The sequence below is a fragment of the Pseudoliparis swirei genome, chromosome 18 (genome assembly GCF_029220125.1).
Source record: "Pseudoliparis swirei isolate HS2019 ecotype Mariana Trench chromosome 18, NWPU_hadal_v1, whole genome shotgun sequence".
Lineage (NCBI taxonomy): Eukaryota > Metazoa > Chordata > Actinopteri > Perciformes > Liparidae > Pseudoliparis > Pseudoliparis swirei.
Window position 1 is genome coordinate 4,589,372 of NC_079405.1, and position 27,870 is coordinate 4,617,241.

The 27,870-nt window shown below is 43.1% G+C and overlaps 1 protein-coding gene across 1 annotated transcript in view; it reads left to right on the forward strand.

Annotated features, from left to right (window-relative positions):
* The first annotated feature begins 2,480 nt into the window (after positions 1 to 2,480).
* igsf21a (immunoglobin superfamily, member 21a) overlaps positions 2,481 to 27,870 on the forward strand; it is a 202,355-nt gene continuing 176,965 nt past the window's right edge. The window contains exon 1 of the mRNA XM_056436905.1: positions 2,481 to 2,850. Within this exon, the coding sequence (XP_056292880.1) occupies positions 2,793 to 2,850 (58 nt within the window). The 5' untranslated portion in view covers positions 2,481 to 2,792. The remainder of the gene's footprint in view (positions 2,851 to 27,870) is intronic.

Sequence of the window (27,870 nt, forward strand, 5' to 3'; positions counted from 1 at the left end):
GGGTATCTTCTTGCGGGACCTTATTTGCGGGACCTTATTTGCGGGACCTTACTTGTGGTACCTCATTGCGGGACTTTCTCGTGGTACCTTACTTGCGGGACCTTACTTGTGGTACCTCCTTGCGGGACTTTCTCGTGGTACCTTACTTGCGGGACCTTACTTGTGGTACCTCCTTGCGGGACTTTCTCGTGGTACCTTACTTGCGGGACCTCCTTGTGGGACTTTCTTGCGGGACCTTCTCGTGGTAGCTTACTTGCGGGACCTTACTTGCGGTACCTCTTTGCGGGCCTTTCTTGTGGGATCTTCTTGCGGCACCTTACTTGCGGTACCTCCTCGTGGTACCACCTCGTGGTACCTCCTTGAAGGACCTCCTTGCGGGACCTTCTCGTGGTACCTTACTTGCGGTACCTCCTTACAGGACCTTCTTGTGAGACCTTCTTGCGGTACCTCCTTGCAGGACCTTCTTGTGAGACCTTCTTGCGGTACCTCCTTGCAGGACCTTCTTGTGAGACCTTCTTGCGGGACCTTCTTGCGGTACCTTCTTGCGAGACCTTCTTGCGGTACCTCCTTGCAGGACCTTCTTGCGAGACCTTCTTGCAGAACCTTATGCGGGACCTTCTTGTGATAGCTTCTTGCGGGACCTCATTGCGGTTTGTGACACCTTGTCCTTTTTCTGGAGGAATATCTCGTTCACTGTTTTGTTTCTCATGGTATTTTTTTTTTTACACAGCAGGTTTGACATCGAAAAAATAATAAGTGCCGTGTATAGACTGTATTGGCTACCGGCCCGGAAAAGAGCTTTCCCGTTGTTTCTGTATCGGCAAAGGTCACGAGGGTCAACACCAGTATACGGCCTTCTTATATGAGGCTGAAAATTGAAAAACCCTTGACTTTTATTCAACTGAATTTTCACATGTTTTAATGGATTTGGCATGCCGGTGGCCGACTTCCTGAATAACTTATCCCGTCCGGACTTTGGAAGAGAACCCCGAGGACCGTTTCAACAATAAAAAGTCTCACACTGCTGCAAACATAATTCCAGAGCAGAAAAAGAGAGAGAAGTCAACCAGGGCTAACCGTGTAGAGCGACGCTGATTAGAATGTCAGAGAGCTTGCAGGGCCTCAAAGTTAGGGGAGTCTTGACAATACTCGTGGCCCAGTCACTCCGGAACACTTCTGATGCTTTTTGTGAGTTATGAATGGCACAAAATACAATTAGAACTCCCATTTCATTCAAGTCCAACCTCCACTAATCAAATGCCGCATGGTTTACAACTGGTTCATCGTGTTTGAGAGCGGCTAATTGGGGGATTTCAAAGGAAAAATGTCATCAAGAATACATTTGAATGAGAGTGACATTTAATAAAAGGCTTCTTTTTTTTACTGAGTGACATTAAAGTATGAATGTGTAGCGCTGGAATATGTAAGGACATATTGCTAAGCCAAATAAAAATGGTTGCTTGGACTTGAAATCTTCCCCCTCCCAACACATTTGCCCGCCTGCATGAAAGATGATCCCTAATGAGACAAATGAAGGACTTCAATGAGCCTCATCGTGTCCATTACACAGCTTCCTACAGCTGGAGTGGCTCTCTTTGTGGGTTTCAATGTTGTTCAAACTAAATACATTTTAATACGCTCCAGTTGAAATGCTCCTAATGGTGGACAGACAGCCAGAGAGTCCATGCCCAATGAAATCCAATGCAACACATGCGATGGAGGTCAATTAGCAGAACGGAGTTTACTGCACCAAAAGAAACGAGTAAAAAGAAAGTTTGGAATATTAAAATACATTAAATGATTGCTATTACATTCTGGTAATTGTGGGCTGATAAGTTGCATACAGCCTATATGTGTGATAGTCAATGCAGATGAATGAACACTTAATTATATATATATATATATAATATATATATTAATATATATATATATATTTGTGAGTCAATCCAGATGAATGAACACTTAATTATATAATGATTATTATTACATTCTGGTAGTTGTAGGCTAATATATATATATATATATATTAGCCTACAACTACCAGAATGTAATATCAATCATTTATTGTATTTAAATATTCATAATAAGTATTTTTATATTATATATATATATGTGTATCTATATATATATGTGTATATATATGTATATATAGATACACATATATACACACACACACATATATATATATATATATATATATTTCTATAGAGCAAATACGTATCTGTAAAACTCCAACAGAAACATAAATCGGCTTGATGGCAGGATGAGAGTGGTCTGAATCCAGGATTAAAGGAGAATTGTGTGAAATAAAAAGCGCGAGTGATCAGAATGACTGTGAGTGTCTGAAGGGCGGGAGGAGAGAGAGAGAGAGGGAGGGAGAGAGAGAGAGGAGAGAGAGCGCGCGCGCAAGAGAGAGCGAGAGGGAGATTTTCTTCCATCCTCTCCCGTTTTTCCTCCTTCCCAGAGCCTCTCTCTCTCTCTCTCTCTGCTCATCTCATCCCCAGCTCCCCCATTGTTCCAACTGGGAGGTAAGCAACAACAACAACAACACTCCGCTCGTCGCCGTTGTTGTGGTTGTTGTTGTTGATCCCGCCGTGTCCATCGTCAACTTCTCCGATTTCGGTTGGTATAGTCTCCTCCACTTCAAAGACTTGAGCGCCGCGCCATGAGGAGTTCGGGGCCACCTTCCAGCCGCGCGCCTCTGGGATGGTGGGGATTACGCAGCCGACACCCGCAGAGCATGTGAACGACGCGGATGGAGTTTTGGGGATTTATTGCACAATAAGTGAAAGATGACCGTGTTCTCGCTGTGCCTGCTCCTGTGCGCGGACCTGCTGGACTTCGCCGTCGGTGAGTCCGACCCCCCCCCCCCCTCCCCCTGCGTGTCATATATGTTTATGTTTGTGCAGATTGTTCCCACTGTCAAGTGAGTTTTGAGGCATCCGTTATGTGACGGGGGAGATGGATGGAGGCGAGCCGCGCTCGTACCAACTTTCCGTGCCAACCAAGTCGTGGAAGAAGAGAATGAAATAACCCAAATGCATTCATGGTGGGGTTCGGTTTCGCGCTGCACGTGTGTGTGTGTGTGTGTGTGCGTGTGTGTGTCGGGTGCACGCAGAGGGAATGATCAGGAGGGCCATGTTGAGTGTATTAAGTGTTCATTCGTCTGCATTGACTATCACGAGCGTGCGCGAGGCAGCAGCAGCTGTGGGTGTGTGTGTGTGTGTTTCTGGAGGCACTGCGCGCGCGACGAGGTTCCACGCCGAAAGCGCGCACACATCGGCAGGCTCCATCGGCGGCGGCGTTCCGGTCTCCGTGGATTCGTGCACGCAGTGCATTGCGCATGCGCCGCTCAAACAGATATTAAAGTTGTTGTCGCCTCGATAATATAAAAAACATTTGACTTGCGTGGTTTTTTTTTTGGGTGCAGTTTTCTTCTTTTTTTAATGCAGATTTTTTTTGGGGGGGGGGGGGTCGGGGTGCGCGCTGCTCGCGCACAGCGGTCGGTGGCATCGGTGTCGCGTGTTTTCTCTCTCAGTCCTCTCCCGTGGACGCGTTTAGATGTGAGACGATGGCACACACACACACACACACACACACACAGCCTCATCACATATTTGGATTTGAAAAATCTAATATGTAGAAGAATAACCAGCCTGTCTTCTACATGGATTGTCTTTTTTTTTTAAATGTTCTATTCTGGGATGCAGTGGTGACGGGACTGAGGATGCTATACTGCACATGTGAGGGGAAGCTATTATCTGTTTACAACAGATAAGCCCCCCCCCCCCCCCAAACCTATGATCTCTGTGGCGTTCTGCAGAGGCACTTTTTTTGATTTCCTACATGTTGTCATACATCAATTACATCACGCACTGAGACTGCGCCGTGAGCACTTGATTCCCCCCCCCCCCCTGGCCCCCCCGCCGAGGGATATGAAGACGCTCTCGTGGTTGTTTGAAGGACTCCAGAAGAGAGTTGGCGCCCCTCGTACCAACTGACCCGGCAACCTGCCGCCGTTAGCCGAGGGCGCCGTTGACCTGAAGGGTCGTTGACCTTCGCCGACCCACATAGGAAATCCTCGTGTCGGGCTATTCAATAACGTGGAGTGATAAAACGCCCCATTAGATGACGCCGCGCTAATGGGACGTCATCCATCACGGTCCTCAACACAAAACATCTATTGACGTGTAAACAAACAGCGGGACGGCAGAATTCAACCAATCAATCGGCGGTATCTGAGACCGCTGCGTGGCTGTCGGTTGCCACGAACTAGATTTACTCTGATTCACCCGGGGATTTGACTTTTTTATTGTCGTTTCTTTTGGCCTGCTGTCTTCTGGATATCTTTTATTTCATACCTGGATACAATTTCCTTGCGTGTGTGCGTTTTTAACAAGATCACGGTCTCTCTATTTCAATATGTACGCCTTAAGACAGATCCTTTGTTCCCCAAAGAAAAGGACCCCCGTGGTCAGGGACTCCACTCTCATCCCCACCTTGAAATGCCAAGTGTTATTATCCGCCCCCAACAGTTTATTTCCATCTCGGCGACATCTGAAGATGTGCAGTGTCTTATTCCGTTCACGAACCTCCTAAATATTCAGTTAACTTGGAGGTCAGCTCGTGCCATCGCCTCCTGCTGCTCTTTCTTTTGGAGAAGCGTGGGCTGAACTCACCTCGTTCAGGGTTGTGTGTTCGGCCGTGCGCGTTATACTTTTACGTGATCTATTCTTGCAAATTTATTGCATTTGCGCGACGATGGAGTCTCGTTTTCATTTTCCCCCAGAGATGTAAAATACCCCCCCCAAAAAATGCCAAAATGAGTATCTATGATGCCGTTCTGAGAGACCCTCGTCTTCATCTCGGAGCCCTGGGGCATATTTCCTCCGTCCATATTGGCGGCGTGCAGCTGTGCCGTCAGCCTCCGGTGCACCTGTTACGTCTGATTGACTTCTGTAGCATCAGTGCAGACGCACCATTTTGAGGATTGATCTCACGAGAGTGCTTCAGTCTCTCGGTCGCAGACGTCGGTATAGAAATCCAATCGCAGCGGGTGCGGAAATCGACGGGGATTACTCCGTTCTCTCAACATCGCGCGTCTCAGAGAACGAGATGGAAACATTCCTGTTGGATTAAGAACTCGTTGCACATGTCATTTTTTTTTTTCGGAAGGAGGGCAAAACTGCTCATTCCCTTTCTTGCCAAGGAGTTAGTTGGAAGCATCTCATTCCCGCTACAAGGCTCCAGCCAACAGAAGCGTAGCTAGCCCGCCAACGTCGGACTTTCTACGCCTACGAAGCTCACTAATAATAATAATAATAATGTGACATCTCGCTTGAGTTTATCTGAGAAAAAGAAAAATAAATGTGTGTGAAGTGTTACACGGGGAGTTATGTGCCAGAGAATCTCGAGGCATCAACTTCCTGAAGTCTTCGCTCATCTCACAGCGACAACGAGACTCGAGGAATACGGACTTCAAAATAAAATACAGCTCGGGAGCTCTTGGTAATATTGTGGCACATAAGTCATATACATATATATCTTGATAGGAAAGCATCTGTATGAGGCAGATGTGTGTGTGTGTGTGTGTGTGTGTGTGAGGCTAATTACAATGGCTGCTATGTCCACCCTTAAGTTTGATTTATGACTTCTAGTTGGGGAGAAATTAATAAGCCCAACACCCGGGATGAGATGGAGTCATTCTTCCAGGTTTTAAGGAAGGGATGAGCTTTTCTCTGCAGTATCATTTAGGTTTTCGTTGCATTTGCAGAATTGAACTGAAATTATATAAAATTCAATTTTTTTGACACTTCTTCTCTTGGAAAAGTAGTCCGCTCTGGCCGAGACCATTTTTCTCCGGATCGTTCTCACCTAATATTAATCAACTTATCTCTGATGCTGCATCTCATTTCCCTCATTTTTTTAAGAGCAATTTGTGGATGAAGTGTCTTGCTCAGTAATACTCGATACCTCCCGCATAATTCCGGCTGAAGATATTGCTCTTCTTGAAAACCCTCATGAATAATATCCGTCCTTTAGTTTATTCTCACAGCAAGTGACAATTTGCCGTCCATGCAATCAATTGTGCTAAGATGCAATTATTTATCCATCTTGTTTTTTTTTAATCTCTTCCCATCTAGTGTTGCAGTGAATAGAAGAAAACGTGGTTGTTGGGTTTTTTTCTGCATTCCTTGCGTGTCCTAAGCTAAATGCAAATGGTCGCTCTGTGGGCTCTTGTGATTCGCCACCAATAGAATTGGGTAGGATTAATACACTCCGTCTATGGACTCATGGGTCAAAGGTCAAAGGGATTCTGAGCATCATGGAAAGCAGACTTAATCATCTCAGTACAGCACACTGTTTGAGTCATTGCAGTTGAAACGCAGAAAAATGTGTTAAAATTAGGGCTGTCAATCGATTAAAAAAAATTAACTAATTAATCGCACATTTTGAAATTGCGATTAATCGCGCTTAAAAGTGTTTTCCTTCTTTTTAAAGACAAAACTTCACACAGAGCTGTGTTTTCAAAGAGGCTCCTACATATACAGTGCCAGCGAGGTATTTAATATCGTGGATGATAAATTGTTTCTTCAGTGAAACATCAGATTAGTAAAAAAAAAAAAGTATATTGAGACCCCATTGGTCCTGTCATCTTTAACATTGAACAGCAGCAGAACCAGTGGCCTTGGTAACTGACTGACATTCAAATAGGAGGCTGGGGGCATTTTATACATTTTACAAAATAAATTAAATTCACCGTTTAAAGTCTTTTGCATTTGACACACCCCCACGTGTTATACATCAAACATTCCAGAACAATCTCAGCTCTGAAATTAGGCTCATTGTCCTCGCGCCGTGTTCTCTGGTTCTCTGACTGACAGGCTGCAAAATGAGCCTAACCTGTGAGGTGGGAGGTCCTTTGTGATTTACTGGTTGTTGTTTTTACCGAAATGTTGACAGACAAACGGATTGACAAATCACGGTGAAGGTTTCGTGTGACGAGTTCTTTCCGCGCCGCGTCACCCGCCACGTCGCCCCTCCGTTCCTCTGTGTATCAGAGGGGGAGACGGGAGGAAGGAGGAGCAGGAGGAAACGCGACTGATTCATCCACGAGTTAAACTGATTTCTGATCCTTATTTTCGCGGAGAAATAATTGTTTTAAAAACGGAAACAGTGTCAAAGCGTACTGCCGCGGTTTAAAAAAATAAAATAAAATAAAAATTAAAAAAATTGCGTTAAAATATTTTTGTGCGTTAACGCGGCCAAATTAATCGCATAGATTAACGCGTTAACGCTGACAGCCCTAGTTAAAATAGATACAGGAAATATTAAACAAACGTTATCACAATAACCCCCATAGATAGACCACTCTATAGCCTCTTTGATTCTGGTTGGATGTTTTCTTTTAGTTATTCTTTCCTGTTCATTAAATCCTTCTCTTCCTGTGTTGCATCTGTGGAAACATCTTTCTTCGTTGGATCTTTGTTGGATCATAGCAGCGTCGACACATCGATCGGACCGTGGCGGTCTGCGATACCGTGACGGTTTACGACACCGTGGCGGTCTACGACACCGTGACGGTCTACGACACCGTGGCGGTCTACGACACCGTGGCGGTCTGCGACAACGTGGCGGCCGGTCTCGACGTCGCAGGAAGTGAGAAGTTATATCGGCTAGAACATATTTTATTTGGGGTTGTAGTTATGCTTGACAATCACCCGGCTTTGCGTGAGCACTGCAGCTTTCAGCGGGTTATGTAAAATGATTACGCTCAGATGTGAGGCGGTCTTCATTGTTTTGCGTCGCCGTTGTTCATCGGGTCGGCCATTGGGATTGAAAAAATGGAGAGAAAAAATGCATTTAGTGCGTGTACCTTTTTGAAAGGACAGGTCTTATTGGCAGGAGATTTCTCCTCGACCAACCAATGCTTAATAATAAAAACTGTAATAATAATAATACATTTTATTTGTACGGTGCTTTAAAAAGGTACCCAGAGGCACTTTACATGGTAACAAATATAAACAAGATAATATAAACGGGAGAGACATGACAAAACAAAACAGTAAGAAATTACATAAAAACACATGTAGCCAGAAGCAATAAGCAGAATTAATATACAGTACTGTTGAGAAAGTACAGTTTAATGTCACGCTATCCTCTGTGGAGTCTACGGTTGACCTTTCACACCAGTCGAGACACGAAATTCGTCGCTCGGGTCCATATGAAGGTGTCCTGCGTCTAATAGCTTCACATTTAGAGGCCAGTCCTTTATGGCGTTGGACACCAGGAGTGTGACTACCTTCGAATGATCACCTTCGATCGAAGTATAATTTTTTTATTATGCTCTCCTTTTCAGTCTGGATCTTTAGTAACTTAAAATCCCATTAATGTGATGAAAGAGCCATATTGGGACTTGAAACGGGGTGGGCCACCCAGAAGTGACAGCTTTTGTTGAAGGGCGTCAGCCAGCTTTGTGCCCGTTGACCACTGTGCTGAAAACTAAATGGCTTTTTACCGGGGGGGAAAAATCAAGAAATGCACTCAAAAGGACTTGGTGGGGGGGGGGGGGGGGGTCATTGCATATTTTGAGTTCAATATCTGATTATTGAGTCGAAGAGTTTCACCGTGTCTGCTTGAAGACAAAAGCATCTTCAGCCTCCGTAATAACACATTAGGCAGTCGGTGGGCGAGATGTAATTATGAAGGGGGCTTACGTGATTAGATTTCCCAAAATAGGGCGGGGCTTGGGGGAATAGTGTTAGGTGCGAGGCTCCCTCACCTCCATTGTTTGATCATGAGGAGATGGAGGAAGCAGCCGCCTGGGAGTCGCTGGGAAAGCAGAGTCGGCGATTGGCTTTTCGAGAGATGCTTCACAAATGGTCTGAACCCCCACCAGGCTCGTCTGAGCTGGAGATACTGTTGGTCTGCATTAACAACCCCACCCCCCTTACCCCCAATGCATTTATGCAGAGAAAGCTGGAGTCTTTCCTTCTCTAAATTAATTACATTCTGTTATGCCCTCGCCCTTTCCCTCAGAAATGACTTATACGTAGTATATAATTTAAATTCCAAAGGCAAAACACCGATATACCCAAGATCCACGGATAATGATGCAACTAAATGTCTTCAACTACTCCACTGCTACGACTTGCTGCAGCTGAACGTACACTAAACTACAACATTTATGATACAATTTCTAGAGATATGACCAGGCAGTCTTCATGTTCTGGCCACTTTTACGGTTTACGTGATAACTGTTTACAAAGAGTTTATCCCAAAGACATTGAAATAGTAAGAAAACACAATACGTATTCATCAATTCGTATATATTTATGACCAAAGAGGTCCATATCATAAGGCAGATAAAAAGGACAACAATGCAAACCACTATTGAGCTCAAACAGGTCTTTAGATAGCGTGCATATGTTTCTCTATAAATCATCTTCCATCGCAGTTTATTGAGTTAACGTGGCATAATGTAACAATTATTGTTCAATCAATTATTGAATGATAAGGGATTTTGATTCATAAAGATTTAAATTCGTTTTAAAATAATTTGATTGGTAGAAGTCTCAGTTGCAGAGATCTCAAAGGGTGAAGCGATCCGTTATCTTTGGTTCAAACCATTTTTGTGTGTCAAAAATCCAATTGTTTTATTTCACAGAGAGACAGAATCAACTTGTTATGCTATTATTTAACAAAAGTCAGACACTTGCACTACACATTTTCCCAATAGGAAGTCTGAAACCATTTTACACCTCTCAACCATGCATTCATTTGCCTTTCACACTTCGGTGTGGGTTCTGGTCTTGGAATACATTCTGGCTTCTAGTTTCTTCAAAGGCATTCATCCCAAAAGCGTGAAATCCAGAAACGTCTGAGACAGTGATAAGCCACATGTGAGAGAATACCATATTCTGAGCATTAGCATACATGCCAACTATCAGCTTTTCAGGTAAATGTGTGAAACCAAATCATCTCTTTGACATCCTGGATGAGTCAAATTGGGTGTTTGCAGTGAACTGGAAGTTATTGGAATTTTATTACCATAACTTATTAACAGCTGGCATCTTCAGCTTTGGGCTTTGCATCCGAGATGACTTGCAGCCTGGTAGCCTCAGGGCCCGAGGGGTTGATCACAGGGCGTACGTATCCCACAATGCAAATAATGCAACAGATCTGTAACCATCATGACAAATCTCTCCTCCGCCACAACAGCCTCCTGCATGGAAAGTAGGATGAGGTACTTTTTGCTTTGCAGATGCGGGCAAGACTCCTTAGGCATTTTTTAATATTTTTATTCACCATCCGTCCATCTTTCCAGGTACATTCTCGTGAAGATGATATCTCAGGGATGCCTGGACAGAATTCCTTCAAATATGGCATAAACATCCACCTGGACTCTGATGAGTCTCGGTGGTCAAAGGTCACAAAAACCACAAGTCCGAGCCACGCTGATGAACGCGATAGCTTCAGATAATTTCTTAATATTTGGTATAAACGTCCGCTAGCATTCACGGTGGAACTGATTAGAATTTAGAGGTCAAAGGTCCCTGGTACCTCACAAAAACCTATGAATTCATGTGTTGGAATGATCATAGGTTGCAGATACTGAAAGATGAATATGCAGTTTGTGTATTATGACCTTTAAGAAAAATGATCAATGAAGACAAACCAACTCTCTCAAACCAACTGCCTTGATATGTGCTGAAATGTCACTCAGCACGGTACACTGAATCTAACATTTTCCATTAAAATGAACATATACATATATATATATTAGGGCTGTGAAACGCTTAAAATTTTAAATCGGGTTAATCACAGGTTTTTGTGGATTAATCATGATTAATCACATATTACCGATATTCTCGGTATATTTTGTGAGAACATAGAGATTTATGACAAAAGACGGATATATACATTCTTCTATACAATGGTGCTGCAACTCAGCAGTTATTTAGCAGTTTTCTTCCATATGGAACATTAATACATCTTCATCCTAAACAGAATGTTTAACCCTCCTGTTACCTTTCGGGTCAATTTGACCCCATTCAATGTTTAATGTCGGTGTTCTTTGGGGTCAAATTGACCCCAGGCTGTTTTTCACTGTGTCAAACATATAAGAAATATCAACTTTTTTATTTATTTAAAGGGCTATTTAGGTAGTCAACAAACAAACAAACATAAAGTACCTCACACTTAAACTTGGGAACAGAGTTCAGATTGAAGTGGTGTATTGGAAGCTCATTTTGCAAGTGACTTTTTTTTCGTCCCGACGACCAACAACAGACGGATTGGAAGCTCATTCTGCGCATGCGTTAAATGCGTAAAAAAAAAAAAACTAGTTAAACCTGTAATTGAATTAACGCGTTATTTTTCACAGCACTAATATATATATGAAGTAGACCCATCTCAAGGAGGATCATAAGAAATGGACAGCATGTGAGTTCAATATGAGTGTCACAGCAAAGGGTCTGTATACTTATGACAATGTGATATTTCAGTTTTTCTTTTTTAATAAATTTGCAAAAATGTCTACATTTAAGTTTTTTCTGTCAAGATGGGGCGCTGAGTGAACTTTAATGATAAATAAAATGAACATTTTTGATTTTAGCAAATGGCTGCAATGAAACAAAGAGTGAAACATTTAAAGGGGTCTGAATACTTTCCGTACCCACTGTATGTGTATATATATATATATATATTAGGGATGCACCGATCCATATCGGCCGATATTGCCATTATCGGTTTTGATCGGCGTTCTCAAAACGGCCGATCAAACCGATCGATCAGATGACATAACATCTGCGAGAACTATCAGACGTTTCAATCGCCGCGCACATAGCGGAGCGATCGCCCGGCGGGCCGCAGAGTGAGAGGTCCACGAGGGATCCTCACCACCGAGCGGCGTCCCCGTCCCCCGAGTTGAATCTCTGGGTCAACTCAGCCGACTCTCACATGTCTGAGCCCCTATAGACTGATGCTCACGGTAAACACATTCGATCGGGAGCGCGTGAGGGTTTTGATAAAGTTAGCGGAAGGATTTATGTGACAACATCCGGTTTTGCAAAGTTAGCGGAAAGAACCAAGATTTCAGTGATCGGTATTATCGGTGATCGGCACAAAAAACCTGATCGGTGCATCTCTAATATATATATGATATTACAAATTGCTGAGAGAAGCAAAGAGGAAAATGTAATTATTTACAGGTATAACTGTCACGGCGCTATTAGAGTGGACCCAAAAGCACGACTCAGACAGGAGTCACAAAGAATACTGTCTTTGGTTGGAAACAGGCTGGGTCAAAACCGGGAGATCAGTCCAAGAAGCAAACAAGTCCAAAAAGGGGCGGGGCAGAGAATCAGAGGTCAGGGCAGGCAGGCAGGGTCACAACAGGCAGGTCAGGAATATACTCTACTAACGCTGGAGAACTTGACATGAAAACACAAGACAATCTGGCAGAGGACAAGTGGAAGTGAGGGAGCTAAATAGTGAGGGACTAATGAGGGGATGGGCTGCAGGTGAGAAGGGCGTGAGGACCAGGTGAAGGTAATGAGGGACTAACGAGGTGATCAGAGGCAGGTGAGGGGAGTTGGACTGACGAGATGGTGTGACAGGATGAAAACAACTATTACAAAAAGGAAGGCGTGGAGCTAAACTGTTACAATAACTTGATGCACATCATCAACGGTCTTCTTTGACCAGAACAAAGCAGCACATCATTTGGATCTCATCAACATTTCATACAAAGTCTCATTTCACCGAGATTCCTCTGAACGGCATTAAAAAAACCGTTGTATTTTTATCCCGCTTGCTCGCACTGCTCTATACTCGCTATCACTATACACAATGCTATCATCCGCATACAAATGAAATGTTGTGTTATTCCCACGTGATGATCAAACGATAACGCCCGCGATTGGGTGAAGACAACTCGAGGGCTCGGAGCGAGGAAGTTCAAACGGCACATTGAATTCCCTCTTCCACCCCTGAAGTCCCTCGTACGCATATGTCGGCCGGCTTGCTGATGTCTTGGGCTCGCGTGGGAGTTTAAAGCAACTCCGACTCCCACGGCAACCGGTGGTTTCCAGAGATAGGAGGAAGAGTTGAGAAGCGTTGCTTAGTAAGGCCTCCCAAGAAGGGCGACTTACAACATACTGGTTCGTGATCCACAGTTAGCGAGTTTAGCATCTTCCCCCAACGAGACGAGTCATCGGCAAATCATTCATCTTTTCGTGGACACGTAGGTTTGCTAACGGAATCCTTTTTTTCTGACCGGAGTGAGCGGCGGCTTCTTGTCGAGCTTTTCTCAGCAGCTTCACTGTATCCTTTGAGAAGTGCCTTGCATATGCATGACACTTATCTCTGCATTCGTGGTTCATCACAAGGAGCTTAAAGCTTGCAGGAGTATTACTGCTGCGCACAGATGATTTTTTCATGTTCAGACATTCTGATTCTTTGCAGTTTTTCTTTTCTGCTAGCGATGGGTGTTTTTTAAAGAAGCCCCAGCAAGTGGGATTATTCAACACTGTCACTGTGACCTCAGTTTGTAAAGATACAACACCGGCTGTTTATTTTGCGATAGCATACATTATATTTACAGTGTATCAAGGACACGTCATATAGAAACTTGGAGGGGTCAGCATAACTTGTATAAGCAGTAAAATACATCAAACTTGAGATAAGACTGCAGATACATTCAGGGGAAAGGGAGAGGACATAACACGGAATTATTATTTTAGAAATATGTCCGTTGGGCGAGTAAATCGTAAAATACCTCTTCATTTATCCAGAATTACATGGTTAGACTGGATTTTATGTTTGAGAACTGACCAAATCTCATTCTTCCGTGTGAATAGCAATATATGTTATGTATCCTTTCTATCTCCACTCTTCTGGAAAAGTTTGGAAACCTATTCTGCTGTAATGGTAAATATTCCAAATCACCACTTTGCTTTTTGGGGGGGTTTTGCCTCCTCAGTTTCTTATGTTCTGAGCTTCTTTTTTTAAAAGCCTTCTCCGAGGCAGTGAACGCATCATCGCAGAGGTTGCATGAAAATTCCAGATTAGACATGAAAAAAATGAGGAGAAGAGATAGGAGGAAGGGAGGCGGGGGATGGGGGGAGCTCTTATCTGCACATTGATGGCACTCTGGAGGGGAGAGGGAGGGGGGATTTTGTGGCCTATCCATCTCATGACAAGAGATGATTTACTCCATATGAGCTGCGGAGAGACTTTGATCTCTCGGGACGCCGCGTTCCATAGCTAAAAGTCTCTCGAAGACGTCAATCTCCAGGTTCCCGGTCCCCGTGTTCATCCCGTATTCTGTCATTTCCGATAACATTCATCAGCTGACTTTGAAACCGCCTGCGGAAACTTGTCTCGCGAGTTCGGAGACGTAATCTCCTCCGCATGTGACATGAATTATACAATAATAGAAACTGCCGTTGCATATGGATCACAGCCCCGCATTAGACACGATCATTTGGCTTCACGATGGGGCTTCACGTTGAGAGGGTGCTTCATCTTCTCGGGTGATTACACTTAAACTTGTTTCGCTGCTTGCTCCTCCATTCTGAATTGTTCATAAAAAGCACGGATTTCATTCTTGCCCAGTGAAAGCGTCAGCCTTAATTTAGCTCTGAAACGAGAGTGTGGCGTACTGGTACAGTACGATGTTCTCCGGACAGTGATTCTGTTTGTCTTCTGAGCTCAATCTCTCTCGCATCTTGAGCATGAAGTTCCAAGCTGTTTACACTTGCAAACAACGGCGCTTAACCTCAACGCGGTTATCTCTGCAGAGCACAGCGTCTCATCCGACAAGGTCAACTGCCTTACTTTCCCTTCCTCGCGGCCATTCGCCATGCAGGATGCTAGACTTTACCGAACTCTCCATTATACTTCTCGTCAAAGATTGTTTTTTTTCCCTCAGCTGTGGGAGAATCTTCGGAAGAGAAATGTGGATCAGCCGCGTGTCAAACCTTCTGGCAGCGTCTTCGCTTTTAAGTGCAACCGCCGACGGAGAGAACGACCTCTGTCGCGTTTCGCGGAAAAACCATCGGCGAGTGCGAGTCTCGCAATGTGTTGCTCTGATGTCGACCAAAAAAAAACAACAACAAAAAACGATCATCTAATCATAAAGGTGACATGTGCATCGTACCGCTGTGGAGCAGATGACATAGAGAACATCGGCGGCATCACTTACAACCCCGTGCCAGAGCTCCCACATTGTAGAGAACGTTTAGCGCTAAACGGCTGAAGCATTAGCGTGATAGCTCATCCTATTGCTGCGTAGCAAAGGCACGAGAAGATGACGGCGGGGTCGTTGCTGTCGTTTTTCCAGGGAAAAGTGCTTGAATTCACTTTTCTTGAACATGCAAAGAGCATGTTCATATCAATAAGTGTGCTCTGTAGCCCGAGGATGTACTTGTTGAGCATCCGAGAGAAGTGGCTCCTTGAGAGTGGAGCTTCGGCATCCATCTGTGTCAACTCATCGCGGTTTAATCATCTTCAAACGGATTTATCTGACAGATGTCCAATTCTCTGAAAGACACAGTGCCTAAAATATTCTCTGCTACCCACAGATATAATTAGATTTTTTTATTCACACAGAGTCTGATTCCTTAGAATGAATTTAGTACTTCAGTGCATACCGTATTTCTATACCTACAGACCGAACAAATATCATGAACTATAAACTCCCTTTCCCATTAGTATGAATTATATGTACATCATATATATATTGTAAACTCTTAGAGCTGAGTAGCAACATTTACTTCAGATAAAAGTCTCCAGTCCCCTCCACAACGCCTCCTCGCTTAGTTGCCATTGCCACGACTTGCCATTAGCTATACCGCTGCTGCTCACGCCATTATATTTAGAATCACTCAGCATAACGTATGTTGGAGACGGCGAACGCACGCAGCGCTAATGGCTCTAATTACGCGCTCAGCTGAAAGCTCAAGATTACTAAAGTCCCAGCGAAACGGAAGTTGGAGCCTTTTCAGCTTCTGTGCCGCGACGTGGGGAAACGATACAAGAGAGAAACAAATTGATTATCATGAATAGAATAAAAATGTCGGGCTTCATAGGACCGTGGCTCCAAACACACCTCCCTGGTTGCTAAATGTTGCAGATGGATGTCTTGATATTCACGGTTGACATGTGGTATGTTTCACTCAAAGAAAAAGATTGGCTTTGATATAGAAATGCAAAAGATTTGTTTTGCATATATTGTGAAAAAAATGCACAATATGAATGGTGAAAATGGCTTTTTACATTTTTTTATTTTATTTATTTCATCTCGACATCTCATTGCTCTTAAATATCAAGCTTTTTTATGCGTTTATATACCCAGACAGCGATTTACCTTGATTGTTTTTGCTTCCTATATTCCATTTTCTATAATGTTGCACAGAGGTCTGGTTACAAAAAGCATGATATCAAAAGAAAACGAGATTTCGACATTACAATTGGCAAAAGCTGATTTTTAGAGCGTGTCTCTGGAGACGCCTTTCATAAAACGATGTAAAATACTCAATCTTTTTTCTTTCTGCTGAATCACGTGGTCTCGTATCCTCCTGCCGATCATCCTCAGACGGTGGTCATGCTTGACAGGCTCCCCCCTCCCCCGCCGTGTTATGAGACCTCTCACGAGTTTTGAGACGCCATCCAGACCTGAGTGAAATTGATGAATATGATGTGGGAATAGGGAAAAGGAACGCCGGCGCAAAAAAAAAACCTTTGGCTCTGACGCAGCGGAGCAAAGTCAGCCCTCGGCCATGGATCAAGTTTGTGCTGAAACACCCCCACTGGATCTGGCTTAATCAAACTTAGAGAGCAGCATGGGGAAGGGATGGTAATGGGGAGAGGGAGTAGGCGGGGGAAAAAACAGCCTGGAGAGCCGTGCACATTTAAGTGTGTAATAAGTAGATTGGCAGATTGGGAGTCTCTCTTTTCCGAGCTTTCAACCTGAACTAAAAAACTAAACTCCTCTGATTAAGACGACGTTGTCGATGATCAAAAAAACGAACGAAAAAAACAAAACAACAGAAATATCTTGATTTGGTGGAGATCAAGCCAATTTCGACGGATGCATGTTGGCTCTGATTTGTTTGCTGCATAAATGAATAGAAAGTGTACGAAAGCGAGCAAGGTCTACTGAATCATATTGGGTTAGAAAAACTCTTGATTTCCACCAACGTCTAGATGGCTGAGGACTCTTTCAGAACTTCAGGAGCAAACTTTCTGTTGAAAGGAGAACATCGTATTGTAGCTCGAGCAACTCTCATCTTAACCCTAACCAGCTGGAGCAACTCTCATCTTAACCCTAACCAGCTGGAGCAACGCTCATCTTAATAACCCCTAACCAGCTGGAGCAACTCTCATCTTAACCTTAACCCTAACCAGCTGGAACAACTCATTGACACCCTAACCAGCTTGAGCTACTCTCATTTTAACCCCTAACCCCTGACCAGTCGTTACCTCGTCGAGCTGTTTCTTTCAGCATGTGTATTAAATGTTGCCGATGCACCTGTTTGGCAAAAAAACGCGACGTCGGAGTCGAATTGAATTGCTTTCCTGTCGTTTCAGCGGTTTTGATTTACGAAGCCACTCAGTTTCCTCGTGCGGCTGCCGCCTCTTCCAAAGGGGAGTCGAACGTAAGAGAAAGCTCACATTAGTCCTCGTCACAGCTGATTAAACATTCTGCAGAAGACCTCCATCATATATCGGGGTAACACACTGGGATAGAAATCGCCAGGATGCAGTCACATCGGAGATTCAATAGAGTGTATTATCAGTTTTCTTTGCCATTTTATCCAATTTCCCCCATTTTTCGCATTGAATATGACCGGCCCGGCCTCAATGCTGCACAGCAGCAGTGCTCAGGAATTAGACAAATTCAGTGCACTTTGACTTCATGGAAATTCAGCGAAACGTCCTCGATACCAGACGTTTGGACATCTGATGCAACGACAACCAAACAGATGTTATCTCAAATTAAAGTCGCCCCCCGCGTTGCATTTTTTAAATTATCTTTATTTAAAAAAACAGACGGCAGAGCTGTTTATATTATAACGTTTGACCGGCACCCTCTCTGTCATTTGGTTTGAGGGAAAGAATGAAGGTCAGTGCTAGCAACACTATAAAGAGAGAACAGTTTTTATAAACATGTGTTATTTGCAGTTTTTTAATATGTAAATGATGATCTCCTTTTCACGCGATAGATTCAATGAGATTGGGAGATGACTATTTGTTTCTTCTTTTCTTTTCTTTAAGTGCGATGTGAAGTAGACATCTGTCGCCCTCCAGAAACAGAGTCTGGTCTCTTCTCCTATTGCTTCCATCCCTCCATCCCGTTCCATTCAGGCGCTCCCGATGGGACCGGTGGCCGCCATCCGTGATCAGGATAATAATCCCAGAATAAAAACAAACGCAAAGGAATCGTGTCAGATGAAGTAGTCATAATTCTTACTATTTGAACCTCTATCTGGGGCTACATAGTTGTTAATTTCTACTGTTGAAGCTCCACCCATGAGGAGAGACATCAGCTGACGTAAGTATTATGCTGGATTAATCCAGGGAAAAAAACACATTTATTATTTTGTTCATAACTCTGGATAATAATGGTATGCCCACTGGAGATTCAGCAGGCACCACCTGCTCAGGTTAAATCCACGTAGCACTATTTTAAATATCACAGTTTTAAATAGAAACCAGAGATTTATGGCTAAAGCTGCTGTAAACACAGGCTTGGAAATAAGCCATTATTGCAGTAATAAAACCAAAAGTACAGGCAACTCTCTCTCAACTCTGCAAAGTCAAAGGTTGTGAAAGAAGAAAGGAGGCAACCTTCTGCTTCACCTGCTAAGAGACTCCTTAAACATGTCAAAAATATAGCTCGTACACAGAAAAACAAATATATCCACATAGCACAAACAGTCTCATCATTATGGATAGACATGGATTTAAGGTGGTTAGCTATTCTTTAGCTAACAGCATTGACAAACCAGAAATCACAATTTATTACAACATAAAACGGAAGTAATTTTTTTCAATTCACATTCCTGATATTTATATTTCCATTTCACGTGACTTAAAGCAAGGTACCTTGGCTCGTCCCCTCCCCCCCACAGCTTATTGTATGTCTTTTACCATTGAGCCACACAAACACAGCAGTGCAGTTGTACTCTCTAGTTGTGAAGCACCGTTGTGGCTCAATGGAATGAGAAGCAGAGGACCCGTCAACCCTGTCACCTTCAAACGTAATTGCTGTAAAGATGGGAAGAATGGTAGCTTTAAATACCTTAACATACCTTTTATTCTGGATCGAATAACTGACATGCACTTTACATACTTATTAATGGCAATAGGTCAGTAGCATTCTTCCCTGTAAGTCCATGAATGAGGCCTTCATGCAGTAAGAGAGGACATAGCTAATGGCTTTATTGTAATTAGCGTTTTTTTTATAAGACAATCAAGGATATTGCGTAACAGAAATAAACTATAGATCCAAATCTCCATTAAGATCTATATTCCACTAACAAACTTCCATTAATGCAAAACTAATGTGTTCATTAGTTACACATAATCCACGAAATGCAATAATTACAAATACTTGTGTTAAATGCTTTTTCACTAACTGCTAATTCTCCCATGCTGCCGTTAGAGGAAACAATGCGGATATGTTTACCTTGTGTAATGTAGTGTAACGCCATCAGAGACGTGTAATATTATAGAGGAAGGCATTGCAGTGGAAGGATTGAGTAGAAAAAAAGGAATTAGAAGTGGTGGTTGGGGACAGGATTACAACATGTGACCGGAGCACGCATCCACAGCCCAGGAAAGAAGGTTAAATCCTACAGTAGATTAAAAACTGAGAGGTTGTCAAGGACATAAAGTGATGAGATGAAGAAAAAAAAAACGAGTGGGTGTAATTATGGAGAGAGTAGCGAAGCCGGTGACTTCCTCTCATTGACACTTTTGCAAAAGCATGGAGATAAGGAATGTTATTAAGTGGACTGTACTGTCCTAGGACCCAGTGCCAAAAGCCAGTCCACGAAATTAGAAAATAATGCTAAAAAAAAATCATTTTGCAAAACAACAAATGTGAAATCGTAAAGATGAGAATAATTATAACGTGCAATAATGTTTCAGCAACGGGCCATTACCAGCTCAGTCTGCATATTTGCTTTTAAAAATTATTTTAAATGAAGATCTTTATTCAATTAATTTATTCATGATATGGAAATAGTAAAAGCAAATAGCTGGAGAACTAATCAAACGTAGATTCAACAAATGGAGCGTAGACCATCGCTGCGAAAGAAGAGGAACGATGAGAGTGGATTGCAGAATGTTCTTTTGATAGTCATAAAAATGTTAAGTGTGTTAAGATATAAAGACTAGGGGTGAGACGTTCACATCATTAGCGGTCAGAAATAATTACAATCCCCAATCAAAAATATGTGCCATGGTTCTTTTGTGTCATTTAGCACATCCTTTGCATATGAACAGCACAGAATAATGACAGCAATTAACACACATGTCGGGTCTGGATTCATTAAGGAAAAGAGGCTTATGCATACTTTTTTGTGTATGCTATGCTTCCAAACAAGGGTTTTGGGGAATGAGACGGCCTCAGAGGAACTGTAAAATGTCACATCTTTTTAATTCATTCATATTGTAATATGTGGTGGACGGCCTTCTGTGTGGTAGTTTCGGCATTAAATGCGTCATTAGTCATCAATATTGTTCGAAGAAATATGATGTAAATTAGTTTAACACTTTTGATGTCTCTGTGGCGTCGACTAGCTCTTCACCATCTATTGAGACTGGAAAAATAAAACACAATCAGTTTTTTCAAATGCCTAAAAACAACACGTGTTTACTTTGAACTAACTCGTCTCCTAGGAGTTGAAGGTAGAAGTTTATTCATACTGTGGAGAAGTCCAGGTAGGGATGTATCAATTCAACGTAGTCTTCTGGTATCTCCTGGAGGATATTCCGGCTTTTGCACGCGGTGGATCACGTAAAATAAATAGTCAGAATGAGTTGTGTCACAAATAGAAAGCAAGAGAACCAGAGAGAAGAAGGTAAACATATTAGCTCTTTTCCCACCTCCACGCAGAGAACTAACATATAAATAGTTGTTCTAACAAGTGTTTCTGAAGGTGTTGACACATTATTAAATCAGAAAACACATATGGGTCACAGAGAAATAACAGACAGCGCGTTTGGTTATTACGTTTGGAGGACGTTTTGATTAGAAATATATACTATATTTTTCATCTTGTTGCAGAAAAACAAAATGGAATGAGCAAAACGGTTATACACTGTGTTCCCTTCTGACTGCAGGAGCAGATTATCTACTACACAGAAAGTAATAAGCAAGTCATTCGTCAAACGGCAGCATCCGGGAGAAGAGCCGTGCACTTGTCATCTGCAGTGCGTCTTGGACTCGGAAGAATATTTCACCATCTAAGCCTCCGACAACACGAGTGTGTATTGTTACCGCGAGCTTCTTGAGTCACAGCTGCCTCCCTCCTTCAAAATGTGTCTTCAGAACAAGCTGCTTGATTATTCTTCCCCCACCCCCCCAGAAAACAACAATCTTTTCATCATTCCATTTCCCTTTTTCGTTTCCTTGGCGTGAGTGCGTCGTAACTTCCACTGCATTAATTCTACGCACCCAGATAAGTTTGCTCGGGAAAAGGAGGATTGCGGTTGTTGTAAAAAGTTTTGGGGGAGCTTGTTACCTCATTGATGAGGATTTCTATTTCCGTATCTATTAACCGATTTTCTACCGGTTGCCCTGAAGACAATCTTTCTTTCTTGCTTAATTAGCTGCTGCTTTGGTGCATTAGATGCTCATTTCACACAAGACGTTGGGCACAAACACCGTGGCATCGTCTGCGCACGCTAATCTCGCCTTTTATCTTGTGTTTCCCGCGGTGGTTTTCACCGGTACACAAGCTTCCTCCATGAGTGCTTGAACCCTGGGATAGACCTGGGATCGGTGTGTTGTCCTCAATGCACCGAGGTCTGTGATTTACCTTGAGAACCTCCAAGCCGAGTCATTTTTGGTCCTTAAACCAAAGGTCATTGAGAAGAGCTGCTCAGGAGTGAATGGAACTATTAAGAGATATTTAATGAGGCAACTACCATCGAGAGTGAAAGGATGCTGGTTCCGCACGTGTGACCAGTTAAACCGTCTCTGGACCCATGAATACAAATGTGTAGTTTCTCTTGATCTGGCACCTGTGCTTCTGGGGTGATTTGTCTGAACGTGTGCGCGCCGCTTCTTACATTGTGGTTGTCACGCAGCCAGACTTTTGGGCTAGCCCCTGTGGTCATGGCGAGTTATCCTTATCAAGTACGCGGAGATAATTAGTCCAAAAAACCCCTTCTGCTCTTTCATCTCGGTCTCCTTCTGTAGCCGCTCACGCGGTTCACTCGGCACGATGCGAGCGACACGGTAGTGCACTTACCGTACGGCTTCCACACTGAACTGGCAACGGCGACGCAATCCAGATCCAAAAAAGGAGAATAGATTACAATGTCATTTGGATGATTATTGTTCGGTTGCCACAATTTAATGTCACTAAATAATGACATCAGTATGATTTTTTTGGGGGGCGATTCATGTCGTCTGCGTATCGCGTTTTTAAAAATAGATAATACGTTGTTACATAAGAAACTAGAATGGGCACTCGGTAGAGCGCATACCTTCGCATATCACAAGATTGGGCATTGAATTATGAACATTTTGGCATTAGTTGCATGCCAATTGGACAAAAATGTATCGTGCTATGGTAAAAAAAGAGTTTGACCTTTCCATGACCTTGACCTTTGACCCGATTGATCCCAAAATCTAATCAAATGGTCCCCGGATAATAACCAATCATCCCACCAAATTTCATGCGATTCAAGAACATTTTGACCTGTTCATGACCTTTGACCTTGACCTTTGACCCGATCGATCCCAAAATCTAATCAACTGGTCCCCGGATAATAAACAATCATCCCACCAAATTTCATGCGATTCGGTTCAATACTTTTTGAGTTCTGCGAAAGATTTTGACCTGTTCATGACCTTTGACCCGATCGATCCCAAAATCTCATCAACTGGTCCCCGGATAATAAACAATCATCCCACCAAATTTCATGCGATTCGGTTCAATACTTTTTGAGTTTTGCGAATAACACGCATAAAAATAAATAAATAAATAAATAAATACACGGCGATCAAAACATAACCTTCCGGCATTTTCAATGCGAAGGTAATTAGCTTCTTCTACTGCTAATACAGACGGTGAGACTGTAATCTCATCCCATGTTCCAAGGACTCAGCCGTGGACTATTTGATATGCAGGAGGGAAGGCTGCATCCGACTGTCCTGAGTGAGAAGTAACGCTCCGCCGTACGACAAAGGTCTCCGCTCTGAACTAGCTGAGGAGTTGCTAAGTGAGGACTACTCGGTGTTTACCCGCCGCCGATGGATTCAGTCGACCTGAAACGTTCACAGCACCATTGAAAGTACTTGAAATCATATAAATTCTGTGGGACTCCAGGTTTCTTGTCAGTTACGTGGCTTTCTGTTCGTCTTGATTGTTTGGTAATCGTCACTACCCCTCGGCGAAGACTTCTCTACCTTTTAGAAAAGCTGTCTCCGTTGAATGCCATCCAAATCCCGGCGGTTGTGCCACAGAAAAGAGGCCGCAATACACGTTGCATTATCAGAGAAACGGGTTGCATTTATACTCCTTTTTTATAATCTGTGCACGCTCTCACCGTTTGGTATTCTTTAGATAATTGCACAAGGCCCTGGAACAAGTGTTATTGGAAGAATGTGCTCCGAAAGTACCGGGGACACTCTGCTCCGGAGCCGAAGGGCTGCCGCTCGGCTTTGTTGTCGGTCCTCGCTGCGAAATAATGCCGTCGTGGGTTTGCTATCCCAAAAGTTGCCCCCTCCCCCCGACCCCAGATGTATTACTGCTCTGACAAAAGCAACCACTTCGCCATGAGCCCTGCAGCTAACAGTTAGCGATTGGTAATCAATAGAGATTTACAGGTGAACTTTTTCCCGACCATCGGTACACGGCATCTTCACCGTCACTCCGTGGTGCGATTGGCAGAGTTCAAATGAAGGAGCCATAGTAATTTCTGGGGGGTCTCCGGAGGTCAGACGCCGTAACCGGGCTCGGCGATAGAGGTTGTGCTTCGACTCCAACGTTCCATATTAGGTTTGCTACAAAGTAAGCTAACCAAGGTTAGCTAGAAGTAACATGGATACATGTGTACGGGCACAGTGGGGTACGTTCAGGTACAGTGGAGATACTATTTACTATGTTCACGTTTAAATGGTGTTCTGTGCTTTCTTTCTCGACACGTACATGCCTATAAATGGTGTTGATGAACTGGTGGTTTGTTGAATCAAAGCCGCGTTAGGGCAGCTAAACACTTAACCCATCGTGAATTGCAGTAAAATGAATTGCGTCGCCGCCTGACGTGCGAATGACATGTCGGAACACGGTTGCAGGTTTGTTTGCTCTGAAAGCTTGTGAGGTTGGAAAATCAGCGAGATTGAAGTAAGGGTTTCCACGCAGCCGCGTGCCGTGAATTGATTACGCGCGGAGGAGTCTGGCAGGCTAATTCCAAAGGGTATGCAAATAATCTTGTTTTGTAGATCATTGCCTTTTATTCCCCAGATCTCTCACACATACACACACAGATACACACTGTGAGTAAGTATGCAAACCATATAGTGTAGAACATTCCCATGGCACGTAGACAGACACACAATCAGAGTTATGGATCCACAATCAGCAAGCAGACACAATTCAAGCCAATCAGGGGGAACTTTTATTATCCACTTGAACTCCGACGGGCCGCATCATATTTTGTGGCGGATTACAGTTTTGTGAGGTTCAGCAAGTCCACCGCCCGAGGCATTGTGTACCAGCCTCTACAATGGCACCCTTTCCCTATTAGCAATGGATAATGTGCCACCTACCCCCAATGTGAGAAACAGGCTTTTCTTAACAAGGAAAAATAATATATGATATATTTAATTATACAATATTTCCAATGATTGAGAATTTAGCAATTTGAGGTAAAAGGCCAAACTTTTGTGAATTTTTTTGGAGTGTATTTTTGTACATATCCACTGAGACATTACAGTACCTTCTCAAGTCTTTGAAGGAAAACAGAATTGGCACGTATTCTCAGCCGGAGCGTCGCTGAGCAAGTTAGATCTTTAAAAAAAGAATATTTATATAATAAATTGCAAGATACATCATTCAGTAGGTCGTGTCATGCAACAAAATGTGAAAGTGGGAGTTTGTCATGCCGTGTCACGTATTACATTTGCCAAAGACTGTCTCATGAACCGAGGCCTGAGTCCATTTTGAAAAATCCCTTCGATGTGCAGTAAATGGCCATTGATTCACATGCGTGTTCTTCCTGTTCTCACAGGAAGTTACTCTGATTGGCTTTTTATTTTATTTTTTACTTTACGCCCTAAGCCACCTGCTGTAACGGAGAATCTTTTAGAGAATCATTAGCTCTTAAGCAATCGTGCGCGAGGACACGGAGACGTGATGAGCTTGTGCTGCGAAACCAATCGGACATCCTTTCATTAACTGGATCAATAAGGTTCTGTGTGGTCACATATGTTGTTACACCGAGCATCGCCCCATTATTACGTTTTATATCGTCAATGTTTGATAAACGCTGCTTTGCAATTTCTTTAATAGTCCTATATCAAGATTTCCACCCAAAGTTTAGAATTATCGTTGCCGATGGCAACATGTGGTTCCGTGTCCCTGCTGTCGTTATTACCTTCGCATTGAAAATGCGGAAGGTTATGTTTTGATCGCCGTTTATTTATTTATTTATTTGTATGCGTGTTACTCGCATAACTCAAAAAGTATTAAACCGAATCGCATGGAATTTGGTGGGATGATTGGTTATTATCCGGGGACCATTTGATTCGATTTTGGGATTGATCGGGTCAAAGGTCAAGTTCATGAAAAGGTCAAAATCTTCTTGTTACCATAACACGGTCAATTTGTATCCAATTGGCATGCAACTAATGCCAAAATTTTCATAATTCAATGCCCAGTCTTGTGATATGCGAAGGTATGCGCTCTACCGAGTGCCCATTCAAGTTTCTTTATGTTTTGTAGCATTAAATTACAGCGTATTACATTACATTACAATTATCATTTGGAAGTTTTACGGTAAGTGTGCAAAGTAATTAATGTAAGTTCTGCAATATTTTAAGGACAGTTCTCGCCAGACAGGACTCCTTGTATTCCCCGCATGGCGCTACAGGCGTACACGGATAGATTAAAGTAATGATTGATGTGTGGATTCACCAACTCAAAATCATGAAGTGTGTTCATTTGCTTGACATGAAGTTTGCTGTCATTAGCTTTTTTTATCCTATTAGTTTTTTCATGTTTCGTAGCATTAAATTACAGGGCATTACATTTCTAATTGTCAGTTGGTAAGTGTGCTAATTTATGCTTTATTTTAAGGACAGTTCTCACCAGACTGGATTTACTCATTGATGTGTGGATGTTGGGGGTGACTGTGGGTCAGTGGTTAGCAGGTCTGTCTTTCAATCAGGGGGTTGGCGGTTCCCTAGTCGATGTGTCCTTGAGCAAGACACTTAACCCTGGATTGTAAGTCGCTTTGGATAAAAGTGTCAGCTAAAAGACGTGACGTGAAAGTACAATCATGAAATGTGTGCCTTTGCTTGATGTGAATTTTGAGCAGAAGATGTTAATATGTTCATAATGTCCAGGTCTGTGTGGATAAGGGTTATATAAGGGGTGTGGCTTCAAACAGGAAGTCGTCTCCAGGCACGCAATGTCATAACAGTGGAGGGCAAAATGAGTCTTTTCATTGGGCAGCAGGATATGACACGGTGCGAAAATATGTCCTCTGTGGGAGATGATTTAATAAACACGGGGGCTGTGTGTGAATACGTACCCCCTGATTAACCTTCCCCATCCCATTTGATTTATTTAGCGCGTGTCCGTCATTCCTCCTAGCAGACGTCTTTACATTTGGATCCGACGCCGCGGCGGCGGACAATCACAGACGCTGTGTGAATATTCTCAGAATCTCTTCGGGGGTCGAGATGGAGATGGAGATGGAGATTGAGTCCTCTGAAAAAAAAAAAAAAAAATTAATGGCTCATTATTGCGGTCAGCCACCGAAAATAGATGATAGACATTTTTATCCTGATTAACGCGGCTAATGGGTTTGCCCATAAAAACCAAACCGTTCCTCCAGCGATGCGTGCCGAGTCCGTCTCTCCGCCTCGCCGTATTTCCAGGTCGATAATGCGTACGCCGATCCATCAGGATTGACAGCGATCATTAGAATAATAAGCAGAGCAGATATTTGATATGGAGTCTCTCTCGGTGGCTGTTGCAAGCTGAATGAAATTGTGCGAGTCGCACGTGGGCAACCTCGACAGCGTGGAGGCAATTACTCAAAGCAATTCGTCATTCATCCCACAAAAGTTGCTTTCCAAAGATAAACTTTTCCATTTTGCAAATAAATTGATGTATTTTTGATTTTTTTTTACCATCTCTGACATTGTTTATGCTTCAGCAGAAGGCATAGCTGAGACTCTATGTGTGCTAATGTACCACTCATAAACAATCTATATTTACTAAAGTGTTATCAACCCGGTGCTGAAGGCATAAACATAATTTGTTATGCAGGTAGCGGTACGGTGTGTGTTTTTTACGACTGTGTGTGGATGCGCTGCACATTCGTGCGGGAGTTGCTATGAAAGCGCGTTCGGTTCGGAATTATGAGCCCAGAGACGGCGAAACAAATACGTCTCTA